The sequence below is a fragment of the Melanerpes formicivorus genome, unplaced genomic scaffold (genome assembly GCF_026170545.1).
Source record: "Melanerpes formicivorus ecotype bairdi unplaced genomic scaffold, bMelFor1.0.p_v2 SCAF_32, whole genome shotgun sequence".
Lineage (NCBI taxonomy): Eukaryota > Metazoa > Chordata > Aves > Piciformes > Picidae > Melanerpes > Melanerpes formicivorus.
In genome coordinates, this window is record NW_027142384.1 from 4,953,261 (window position 1) to 4,965,207 (window position 11,947).

At 40.2% G+C, this 11,947-nt stretch overlaps 1 protein-coding gene across 3 annotated transcripts in view; it reads left to right on the forward strand.

Annotated features, from left to right (window-relative positions):
- Positions 1-10,855, forward strand: part of NDRG1 (N-myc downstream regulated 1) — a 71,809-nt gene extending 60,954 nt beyond the window's left edge. For all 3 annotated transcript variants that reach the window (XM_068155494.1, XM_068155497.1, XM_068155496.1), the window contains 9 exons: positions 203-289; positions 1,820-1,876; positions 2,866-2,969; positions 3,320-3,376; positions 4,427-4,478; positions 5,238-5,285; positions 6,835-6,870; positions 8,209-8,260; positions 9,019-10,855. In XM_068155494.1, the coding sequence (XP_068011595.1) occupies positions 203-289; positions 1,820-1,876; positions 2,866-2,969; positions 3,320-3,376; positions 4,427-4,478; positions 5,238-5,285; positions 6,835-6,870; positions 8,209-8,260; positions 9,019-9,284 (759 nt within the window). In that variant the 3' untranslated portion in view covers positions 9,285-10,855. The remainder of the gene's footprint in view (positions 1-202; positions 290-1,819; positions 1,877-2,865; positions 2,970-3,319; positions 3,377-4,426; positions 4,479-5,237; positions 5,286-6,834; positions 6,871-8,208; positions 8,261-9,018) is intronic.
- Positions 10,856-11,947: the final 1,092 nt, after the last annotated feature.

Sequence of the window (11,947 nt, forward strand, 5' to 3'; positions counted from 1 at the left end):
CAGCTGCTCAGCTGAATTGCTTTAATGATTCCTGCCCCCCCCCCCCTCCCCCCCCCCCCCAGCCCTGTACGTAACGCTTGTTTTGTGCAAGATAAAACGAGACCCATTGCTTTCCTTTTCAGGAGACAACTTGGTAATTTCAATGTTATGCTGACCATCAAACTGGAAAGTTGTGATGAATCTTGAACCTTCTCTTTTGCAGTTAAACCATGCAGAGATGGTGGAGGGATTAGTTCTCATTAATGTAAACCCATGCGCTGAAGGTTGGATGGACTGGGCAGCAACTAAGGTAAAGATATTTAAGTTAGAAAAAGAAATCATACTGCAAGCCTGTCAAGCCTGAACAAGCTTGTCTCAAGGCATGGGTACAGACACAAAATATCCCAGGATAATTCCTTTGGAGTTTATTCTTCCATTTGCAAACATAGCTCCTGCAGAGCTAGTGATAAAAATGAGGATTTTGAGGAAATAGATATGTATGGTGTTGTGGAACTACTGGTTATGGACAATTCTTTAGAGCTAGTAACTGCTTGGGAAAACTCATTTTAATTTGTACACAGGATGGTTCTGGAAACAAACTTTCTTTAAGTAAGCTTAAAGCATAGCATAACATTCAGTTCTTGTCCATGGCTTTGTTTACTAGCACAGTCCAAAATGTGAGCTAGAAAATTGTTCAAAACATCTTCCAGGTTTCAATCATCTAGCTGAGTCTTACGTGCCAAGAAGACTCAGAAAAGGCTTTTACTACAGTAACTGTGGGCAGATTGTCCAAGCAGCCAGACTTTTTAAGTTAAAACGTTCACGTACAAAGAAGCTTCTGTTAACTGTATTTTTTTGTAGTCATAAACAATGCTGTAGTGGGATGCTGAGAACTCGTTTCAAAAATTTTCCTGGAACCAGTGTATGTAAATGAGTAGCTATGTTACATTACACATCACGCAGATTTAACCTGTTAAACTCAGGGCAAACTTGTGGAAGGCACTTTGTGTCATTCAGGGTCATGTTGAAATGAAGGGGAGTTGTTATAAATGCTTTGAGAAACACAAAAATTAGTGTGTCATCCATTAACCACAAACAGAGTAAACTCATTGTAAGTATCTAGACTGATATTAAATGCAATAATAACCTTGTAACAGTAGGAGAAACTTTTTGGAGCTAGGATGTAACATTCTTTCAAGGCTTAATAAATATATTTTTTTTTTTCAAAGTAGCTTTGTATACCAATTTGTTTTGGTAACTCTGATGTGGAAGTATATTTAGCAAACTCCTCTAGATTGAGATGTTGCTAGCTGATCTTTGTTGATTATCTCACCCAGTGTCTCATTGTAATGAAATTCTTCATGCCTGTTCCTCTAACATCCACCTCTCTTAATTATTGCTGAACTTAGGAGTACAGCAGGTGCCTTGTATCTTTCTGTCCTTCCAAAGCAATAGCACATGCTCTGGGACATGAACTTTAGGTATCAGCTCCAACAGGTTGTCAGTATGAGTTGTTGGGGAGCAGATTGGGCAGTAAGGTTAAATGACAACCATATCGCTGGTTTGCTTGTTGTTCTTGCAGGGAGAGAGACCTATGCTACTAGCAGTGTGTTCCCTGTGTAGCTTCATTAGTAAAGATATCTTATGAGAGTCACCCAAACATAAACAACCCCTAACAGCATTTTAGTTGAATTAAGACAGGAAAAAAAATAAATTCAAGGGTGTTACATACATAAGGACAGCAGAGAAGCATCCATTGGTCTACTTGTATGTGCTTGAATGGTTTTGGTTATTCACAGATTGTTTTAATATCAAATGTTTTGATAATCTTGCTGTTCAGATTTCAGGTTGGACAAATGCCCTACCAGATATGGTCATTTCACATCTTTTTGGAAAGGTAAGGATGTTCAAGATTCCTCTGATTTTTTTCTATCATCTGTATTTACCCCCTGGGGCATGAAGGAGAGGAGAAACCATCCCTAAAAAAAACCCACCACACAACCCAACCAAACCCAAAGCTGAACTGTGAGATAGGATTCACATTCACATTCCCAGTATTTTGGAGTTGGTATGCTGCTGTGGGGCTTGCTGTGTCCTAACAACTCAAGTGCAGCTCAGTCGTGACAGCTCTAGTAGGCCCAGCTCCCTGTTCACACAGCCAGCACTTAAACATGAAAATAAGCATCATACATGCTTATGTTCTGAGCAGAATTAGCCACAGGTTTGTTTTTTCTTTTCTATATATACCATAATATATTTATAACTCTGAGAAAGCTGGTTGTTAGTGCTAATGGTGCTCTTCAATTCAAGCCTGCTTTAATGGAAAGTGCTATACTGTTTTCTGAAGCTACTTTGCAGTTCTTGAAATGGTTAGTGAATGCAATGGAAAACTCCATTCCAGCAGGACAAGGAACCAATCTATAAAGACTTTAGAACCAAATTGTTTAGAAATGTTAGTGATTGAAGTCCTTGAAACTTAGTTATTTGCAGTTATGAAATGGAGTTCCATACTGCATATGTTTCTAAGCTTTCAGCATCTGCTTTACCCTGGAAACATTTATTGAGCTTCATATCCTGAATGCTTTTTTGTTGTTGTTGCTTTAAAACCTCACACTTGTCTGACTGTCGGCATCTGCAGTACAACTACATGCTTTGCAATCTTAAGATCTTGGCATTACAACATTGAGGTTTTAAAGCAAAAAAATGTGATACTGCAGCTGGAGGCTAATATTAATTCTGGGTCACACCACTGAGTGCTAGAAGTTGTCCCTTCCCTAAAGGTGCACTCCTGTTGTTCACATAAGTCTGATACATGACTGCCGTGCCATATCTTCAAATCCTCTCAGAAAATAGCCCCTATTCTGAACAATTCTGTCTCCACTGTAGGATGAGATTCACAGCAACCATGACCTGATCCATACTTACCGCCAGCATATTATTAATGATATGAATCAAACCAACCTTCATCTCTTTGTCAACTCTTACAACAGGTAAATACATTTACCTGATTTCTAACTGGAAACTGTTTTAAGAGGCTGTCCAGTATTACTTGTATGGTGGAGTTACTTGTGTTCCCCCAGTATAAAATTCTGCTTGACAGTTCCTTTAGGGATCTGAGGTGGTTTGCTTATGGGAGAAGGTCCTTGCACATTTGTGGGAAGAGAGATAGTACACTGGGACTGAACTAAGGCATTGATAATTCAGTGGTTCTCCATCAGCTGTGGAAGCTAGAACATATAGCAGAATAAATTAACATATGTGAGCATCTGTACATTCTTTAACATAGAACATGGAAGCATCTGAAAGAATTTCAGACCTGTAATCCTTTCCCTTTTTTCAGTCGGCGAGACCTAGAGATTGAGCGCCCTGTTCCTGGAATAAATGTTGTCACCCTTCAGTAAGTATTTTATTTCCTTCCAGTTCACCTGTATATGATGGGAGCTAAGAGGTGTGATCATTTGGTGCATTGCAGGGCTACAGATGAACGTGCTTATGAGCTAGAAAAGCATCTTGTAACTTTGTGTAGGAAATGAGAGGTTACTGCAAGTCAGGGATTACCATTAGGAAGACTTCTGCTCTTCAAACTTCAGAACTGTATTAGCTGAATTGGAAAGCTAAGTAGTTGTTGTCACTGTGTATCTTCAACCTTGGACCAACAGAGTAGTTACTTGAAAAGCAGATATACCTAGCTTCACCAGGAAATATGTCCTAATTAATGGGAACTATAGCTCTTAGTGGGAACTATATAGGCACTTAAGCTATGCTTGTGCAACCAAGAGAACATAAACAAAGGCAATTAAAAAAAAGATAAAAATCCAAAACCAAACCAACCAACCAAAAAAACACAAAACCAAACACAGCAACAAACTAAAAACCAAACATTCAGTAAGATGACGCGGGTATGAGAAACACTATCTGCCAGATCTTCTGCTTTATGCTTATGTTGTAACTTGTGTTACATAACAGTTTTCAAGTCCTCTGCTCAGCTGCTAATGTTTACACACAGACTTTGAGACTCTTTCCTCTGCCAGTCTGTTTGAAATGGGGTAACAGGTCCAAATGTTGGAGCTCACAGCTGTCGGGGGGTGGGGATGAGAGCTTGCTGATGCCCACATTCAATTTCTATAAAGCAAGGAGTAAGAGCACTGGTAAGAGCTGATTGCTACAAGGTGGGTAGAAGGACAAGTTCTCAGGCGTCTAAGAAGACCTGCAGTTAATACCTTGGATTTTAGGTGTGTTTAAAGTGTCTGGAATGCAAGTTATCAGGGCATTTAAGTATACCTGCAATTAATGCAGTGGATTTGACGTGTGCTCAGGGTGTTTGGAATACAAACTAAATCATTTTCACACACTTAATGGTCTCATTTTCTAGTAACACAACATGCAGCTTGAGGCATGTGCAAGCTATGCCACTGAACTAATACGTCTTCTGTGTGTTTCTTTACAGGTGCCCTGTCCTCCTGGTGGTCGGCGACAGCTCCCCAGCAGTGGATGCTGTGGTGCGTACAGATCTCGAGCCATCTTTGCCACCATGCTGACAGGCAGGCAAGCCAAGGAGCTGTGTGAGGCCAGCAGAGCTCATGCCTGTGCAGCAGCCTTGCTGCCTATCGATCCAGCCCAGCTGTCTCTCCTCTTTCAGACTGCAGGAGAGCTGCCACTAGTTCCTTGCTGTTTGTCCCCTCTGTCCAAGAGCCATTATTTAATAGCTACTGCGTTAGGACAATCGCCACAGCAGTTTCAGTGAACCGCAAATATTTTCCTTTAGAGAGGAATCTGATGCTGGTATTTTAACTTGTTCTCTGGTGTTGGAGCTGTGCCCTGGGTCACTATGGAAGCAAAGAGCTCCTTTTTGACCATTATAACTTGCCCCAGATGACTGGATGACTTCAAATGCTGTGCCTTTATGGGCATGCCCAGTCTGCTGGCCTGTGGCCATATGGCTGCTCACCACTTGGGAAGCTACCAGATGACCCCAAGTCACAAGATAAACAACACTTGTTGCCACTGGAGTCCCAGAAACAGACAAAAAAAATCTCCAATTCTCAACTCTAATGGTTTTGTTTGTATGTGGAAAAGAATAGTCAGAAATGTGAGCTGACCTACTTGGGTTTAAAGACATATGTTCTTTACACAGAAGCCCAAGATACTCAGTTTAGTCTGTATTAGGCCAGAAAACAAGGTATTTAATCAGTTTTCCTTCAGCAGTTCATAATTAGAGTCTTGTATATAATGATTTACACTGCTGTTCTTTAATATAGGTTGAATGCAATTCAAAGCTGGACCCAACAAGGACGACGCTTCTCAAGGTAATAACAGAAGCTGTTTTGTTAAATAAACATCCCCCTCATTTAAAATCAGCTGGATTCACTGAAAAAAAAAACCCAGAACCAGAGCAATATGCTGTGATCCAGTTCTGGTGGGGAAAAGCAGTTCCTTCAGGGTAAGAGTATTTTAGTGGGATAAACTAGACTAGGAGCTTCTTGTCAAGGTCAACAACAGGGAATTTCTCAGGTCTTCTAATTTAAAACACTTAGGGGTGCAACTTCAGACACTCAGTATTTCACATACCCATAATGAATTTGACTAGAGCTGGCAAAGTTGATCTCAAGGTATTTTGACAAGTTTGAAAAAGATGGCAACAGAATGTAAGTGCAAACCAAACCATTCTGTTTGTGTGCTTGCCTGTCCCTCAGCAGGAGTGTTGGGTGAATAGAGAGCTGATCTATCAGCCAGAGTTTTGTCATCCTGCCTTTTATGAGGGGACAGTCCAGAACATCTTACTGTTGGAAATGACTCTTATTTTCCAAAATGTTGATAAAACACGCTTCCAAACACCAAAACATCATGCAAAGGCTTAGGCTGGTACTTGGCATTCAGAGTATGGGTGCAGTCTTCAGTTTGTTACATGATGTAAAATGGAATGAGTGCAATGGCATGCAGACAGTAAAGAAGGCTTGGTCTTGTTTCTGCTGGGAACATTTAACTGTACTTCTCTTTATTGAACTGGTTAGTGACAATTATAATAAACAATGATTTTTTTAAATTGCTTTTTCCTCCTAACACTGGGGAGTTACATTGCTGACCTACCACGTGGGCATGGCAGACTCTAAGAAAATACATGACCTATCTCAGATCTTTTGTAAGTGGCCAGCCTTTGCTCAGCCCAGGGATATGGCTGATGGCAGATCCTGCTACTGGCCTGTGTTGCTGCTAAGTAATCCTATATAGGATTTGGGGTTTCCTGTAATTTACAACTCAACTGCTTTCAGCTTGTGGTGTTCCTTGGAACAGGGCTGTTGTTTTTGGGTTCACTTTGAGGGGTGGAGTGGCAGGAAAAATGAAATGCTCCAAAAATACTGAGTGCACTCAAGATAGCTCTTCTAATTTGACATTCCTTGCTTCTCTTGGCAAGTCAGGCTGATGCTTGCCATCCACAATCTCAGCAAACCATTTTTCCTTCTCACCTTGAGCTTTAGGTTTTTGTTCTGTTTCCTCTGTTTGTCATTCAGGTCGATACTGAGTCAAGATACTGTAATTCAGAGCTGAGCTTGTATCCAGGATTAACAGGCTAGTTTCTAAGAAAGTGGTGATCACTGCCTAGCAAAAAGACATTTATTTGCGACTCCAGCTGATGCTTTGCTTGAGGGTCAAGAGACTTTGAGGTGGTCTGGGTGCAATTGTAGTTTTTGTAAACGTTTAACTGGTTACTTTGATGCATTCATCTGTGTGTATGTTACTCACAACAAAAGGAAATGTTTTTCTGCCAGATAGCTAAAAAGGTCATTTTAATATATCCTGAGCATAAATTATTTCCTCTGGCATTACACTTACTGGCTGTTCTCATCCACATTTCAGATGGCTGACTGTGGTGGGCTCCCTCAAGTTTCCCAGGTAGGATTTGGCTGACGGAAATCCTTCTAATCCTGTTCTGCAGCGTGCCAGACTTCAACAAATGGGTGTTTTCCTGTAGGGTACTTGCTGTTCCCAAACGTCAGCCAAAAGGATGGTTATAATTTCACAAATAATGATGTCAGTCGGTCATCTGAGCTTTCTTTTTTTCTTTAAAGAGCAATGAAGCAGAAAATTAAAATTGGGAGGGAACATTATTTCCACTAATTAAGTCTTAACCAAGGAAAGGTCTGAGGTGGGAATGCAGAGATATTATTTTATGCCTGTCTACTATGATGACATGGATTAAGGCTTGAGCAATAGTGTTTTTAAAGCGTATTCTCTTTTGGGCTATTTATAGTATAGATCAGGAAAGTGGGAGACAGGAAATAACAACACCGTGTTCCTGCACACACTGAGAATGAACTGGAGTTTCTGAAAAATATAGGCATAAATTCCAAGGCTTCTAATAAAATCAGGCTGGGAAAGTAAAAATTTACTTATGCTCTGGTGTTGCTTCAGTTAAAAGAGATGAGCAGTAAGTCAGCTTTAGAGTCTGATCTAACATCTAAACAGATTTCTGAGCAATAAAATGTGGTGTTCGTGAACTTAAGGAAAAAAATTACTTTGTAATTACATGCTGTTGAGAAGTCCCTGTACAAACAGTGTGTGCTCTAAGAGTAGGAAGGGGGGGAAAGGCTTTTTAAAAGCCTTATTTTATGTTCATTGCTTCTGTTTTACAAAATTTGTTCTTTGTGCTGGTTCAGATAGAATAATACAAAAAATATAGGCAATATTGGCATGTGCAGTAATTGAGCTTGTGGAGCTTGTTTGGCCACTAGGTCAACAGCAGAGGAAAATGGTGAGTGCCTTATTGCAAGAATGTCAGTCCTAGGCAGTTCTGCTTCCATCTTTTTTGCCCTATAAACATAGCTATCAGCTCTGTCTACCTGCATTTGCTCTCTCCTGATTAGGAGTTGCTCAGTTATTGACCCTGTGTGAACTGGCTTTTATATTTTGTGAAGCTACTTGCTTTATTTTAACTCACTTGCCCCTGTAACTGCACAAGCAAGTTAACACCAGGCTTAATCCACTTGTGGTCACTTCTCTGGAAATCTCATTCTCAAATGCATATATCTGGTAAAATAATGAGTCAGGGGAGCAGACTAGGGAGGAGAACAGTGTAGTTGTGTCCTGTAAATTAAATTTTCAGACATTCAGTAGAAGCTAAAGAGTATTTAAAATGCCCCTGATAAGATAGAGCATCTGTGGTATCTATAACATAGTAATGTAACTAACTTCCTAAGCACTGTAAACAATACTACTGTCTTTCTTTTGCAGCCTGCCAAACTTGCAGAAGCTTTCAAATATTTTGTTCAGGGAATGGGATACAGTAAGTATTGGTTTTATGGAATGGTTTACCTGGCAACCAAGTTTGTGGGTACCTAAACACCCAGAGAGTCTCCTAAACCCAGATGTGAGATCTTTTCCCTATAGGATATGCATTTGTAATATGAAAGAAAGAAAGGAAAAAATAACAAACCACTGCTGTGGAGTCTGGGCAAAGGGGTTTCAGAACAAATTATGTAAGTAGAGAGCTTTAGAGACAGCTTATATCCACAAATGTATGCTTTACTTCATCTTGGTTTTTTTTAAGGTGGATATTTCTAATAGTGTCCCCTCACTGCATCACAGGATGTGATCTGTGTGCTACACACAACATATAAAACCTCATTAGTTCAGAGACTTCTTTGATTTGTAGCTTTATGCTTCCTTTATTTTCCTCTGACGACTGTAGCTATGTAGATCCATTGCTATCCTGGGCTACCAGCAAAGGTTGAATGTCTGAAAGCAATGAGAGGTCTGTTAAGATTCTAAAAGGCTTTTCCTGTGGATTGTTGCAGCCACAGCAACATGCTTTATAGCTCTCTCTTGAACCCCTTCGCCCTGGTCACCAATTTTTAACTTTGTAATTTGCTGTCCTTAACTGTATGCCTGGAGCAGTGGTGGTACTTCTGCATGTAGAGCTACCATGAACAGTATATATTCAACCCTGAAGTCTCCTCCAAGGGTGGTTGAGGATGGAGAGAAATGCAGGGGCTTCCTTACATGCCTGTGAAGCAAGTCACTAACAAAAAAACCTTCTTCCAGTCCCTTCTGCTAGCATGACCAGGCTGATGAGATCCCGCACTGCTTCTGGCTCCAGTGTAACCTCTTTGGAAGGACAGAGGAGCCGGTCTCACACTGGGGAAGGCACAAGGAGCCGATCTCACACTGGGGAGGGAACGAGGAGCCGATCCCACACAGGGGATGGTGCCAGAAACCGCTCCCACACAGACACACGCATCGAGCTGACACCGAACTCAGCAAGCAATGCTGAACAATCAAGCCCCAAGTCCATGGAGGTGTCCTGTTAGATGGCTGTGGGAGGTTTAAACTGGTCACAGTGTGAAATTGTAATGGATGCCCCTTGTATCACAAAAACATAACTGGTATTAATCTTGAGCTATTCAGTAGGATGAACTCTGTCCACCAGGGTCTGACAGGGACCAAAGAAAAGAAGCATCTCATTTGCTCTATCATTATTCTTGTAACTCAGACAGTTGCTGCTATTGTGTCCTCCTTCAAGGGATGCCAAATTCTAAAGGATACTTGCCAAAAGCTAATGTGGTTGTAAATGCTCCAGAGTCAAACCAGACTTGCTTAATATCCTCCTTTAAAATCAAAGGTGTTACATGCCCCTTTATCTCTCATTCTCTTGAAGTAAACTGGCACAATTTGAGATGAGTTTCAAAGAGGGGGAAAAAAATTCACTATAATGGATGGCTTTTAAAAAAAGGAAATGAAACAAATATGGCCTCATGTTGAAGCTGAAGTTGAATTTATTGTATATAGCTTGACATCAAATGATAGAGAAGTTAATGTATCGTGCATTTATAAACCTAATTCACTAGTATTCAAGCCTGTTTTCCTATGTACAATAATATACTACCAAAATAGGCAACTTTAATGTGACTTTGAGATGAACTAAATCTTTAAGCTTTTTTATTTCACTTTTTTGAAATTTAGTTCCAGTCTTCCTTTCCTTCCCTCCTCCTAGATCCTAAAACCTGCTTATCCAAATGAGGATGGGATTGAAATTGAATAAGCAAGGTAGTGTTTCCTGTTTGGGATCTTGGGCCAAAGGGTTTACCATACTGCAAAAGTTGATGTAGCTGTAACAAGTAGTATGTACCAGCAAAGCAGAAACAGCTTGATTTTCACTTCAGGCAGCTTCTTATCTTTGCAGCTCCAAGGTTTTGTGTCCAGCGCAATTGTGATAAATTTGGATTTTTGTAAGTGAAGCCAGATCCAGCTGTTCTTTGTCAGGAGAGATGAATGACTGTGAGATGGCATGTAATTAGATACTGTACATTCAACTGCCACTAATTACTAGATTTGAAACTCTGATGAGATCTCACTGGTGCTGAGAAGTGTATTCCACAAAGTAGTGGAGTGACAATACTGTATGTGTGAACTACAGTGTTTAATGACAGCATAAATGTAATGATCTGCTGGTTCTGCATCTTTACGTAGCCTCCTGAAACCTTGGGTTACTTTCTTTGATGCTAGTAGCTTTGATAACCTTTGCACCAGTCAGATTTTCACTATTAAGTGTTCTTAAGTTTGTTCTTAGCTAGTGGGGCAGGATTTCCCAAGCTCCAGTGCATACGTGCTGCATTGCAGTCCTCACACAAATGAGAACACTCAAATGCTGAGCAGTTAAATAGCAAATGTTAATACTTTGGGATTGCTTGCTCAGAAGAACACCATCTAGGTTACTTCGTACTGACTAACTGCCGCTCTTGTGTAGAATATCCATAGCAGTTTGTGGGAAGAACGGACAATTTCCAGAAAGAATAAAGCTATTGTGTAAAGTCTATCAAGAAAAGTTTCTTAATGAAGTATTTGTATTTATTTCAAAACAAATAAATTTGTAACTTTGCAATGTCTGGTGTCTTGATGTTTTACCAGGAGTACAATAATCTTTCTCAGTCAGAGTGTGTACTTCTCACTCCTTTATATCAAGCAGGGAGATACATTTTTTTCTTTTGTTTGTATCTCTGCCATTCCCAGTGCTCAGAGCTCTTTTATTGCTCCACTCTAGCTTACTTTTTATAGCAAGAAAACACAGCACACTTTGGTATTAAGTATTACTGGTTGTTCAAAATACCAAAGGATAATTTTGTTCTAACAAATGTATTTTTAAAACTGAGCCTTTTTATGGAGTACAATTTAATTTCTGTTTGAAGTTTTCTTTGCCTCTGTAGATACAGATCTGCGGTCAGTACACTGACTTCCTCACTGGAGTTGGTGCCATGCTCATAGCATCCTTTCTGTTCACAATCTGATCTGTGAATCCATTCATGTGTGACATGTTCCTCACCAGTCTCTAGAGGTATTCAGTCATCTTGACTGAAATCACAGATGCTGCTTTGAATTTCTATATGCTGTTCATTTTAGTCCTCTGAAAAGTAGAGAAAAGATTAACCTTTCACAAGTAAAGAATTTCCCAAATGAAAGAGGCAGAGGAATCTAAAGGTGCAGGAAAGAATGAAATAATGTATTTATTTCCATCCTTAAAGCAGAAATAGTTATCTTCTTTCAACTTAAGTTTCTATTTATCTTGCTAGTTTCCTGTCAAAAGACTGGGGCTTTTTTGTAACTTGAGCAGTATTTGCCCTTCATGGGAAGCATCCCATTGCTGGTTTGTAGGCTTCCTTCTTTCTGAGTGGTACAAGGGTCTGGGAGCACTGCAACTGCTCACTGAGGGTGTTGGTTAAGAGAGATGAGAGCCCTGGAGTTTTCAGGGACGAACGGGTTTGTGAATTTGCTAGAAGTACTTTGGGCTGCTGCTTTCTCCTGTATCTCAAAAAGTCCTGTAATAGGAAGAAGCAAAAGCAAATATTTGGCATATCTGAGACAAGGCTCTGCTGGATTTGATGATTCAGCAGTCATGATTGGACTGATACCAGCAAAGGGCTTGATTTGGTTAATCACAGCCTGTGCCCATGAAAATGAGAGGAACCTATTCCAACTC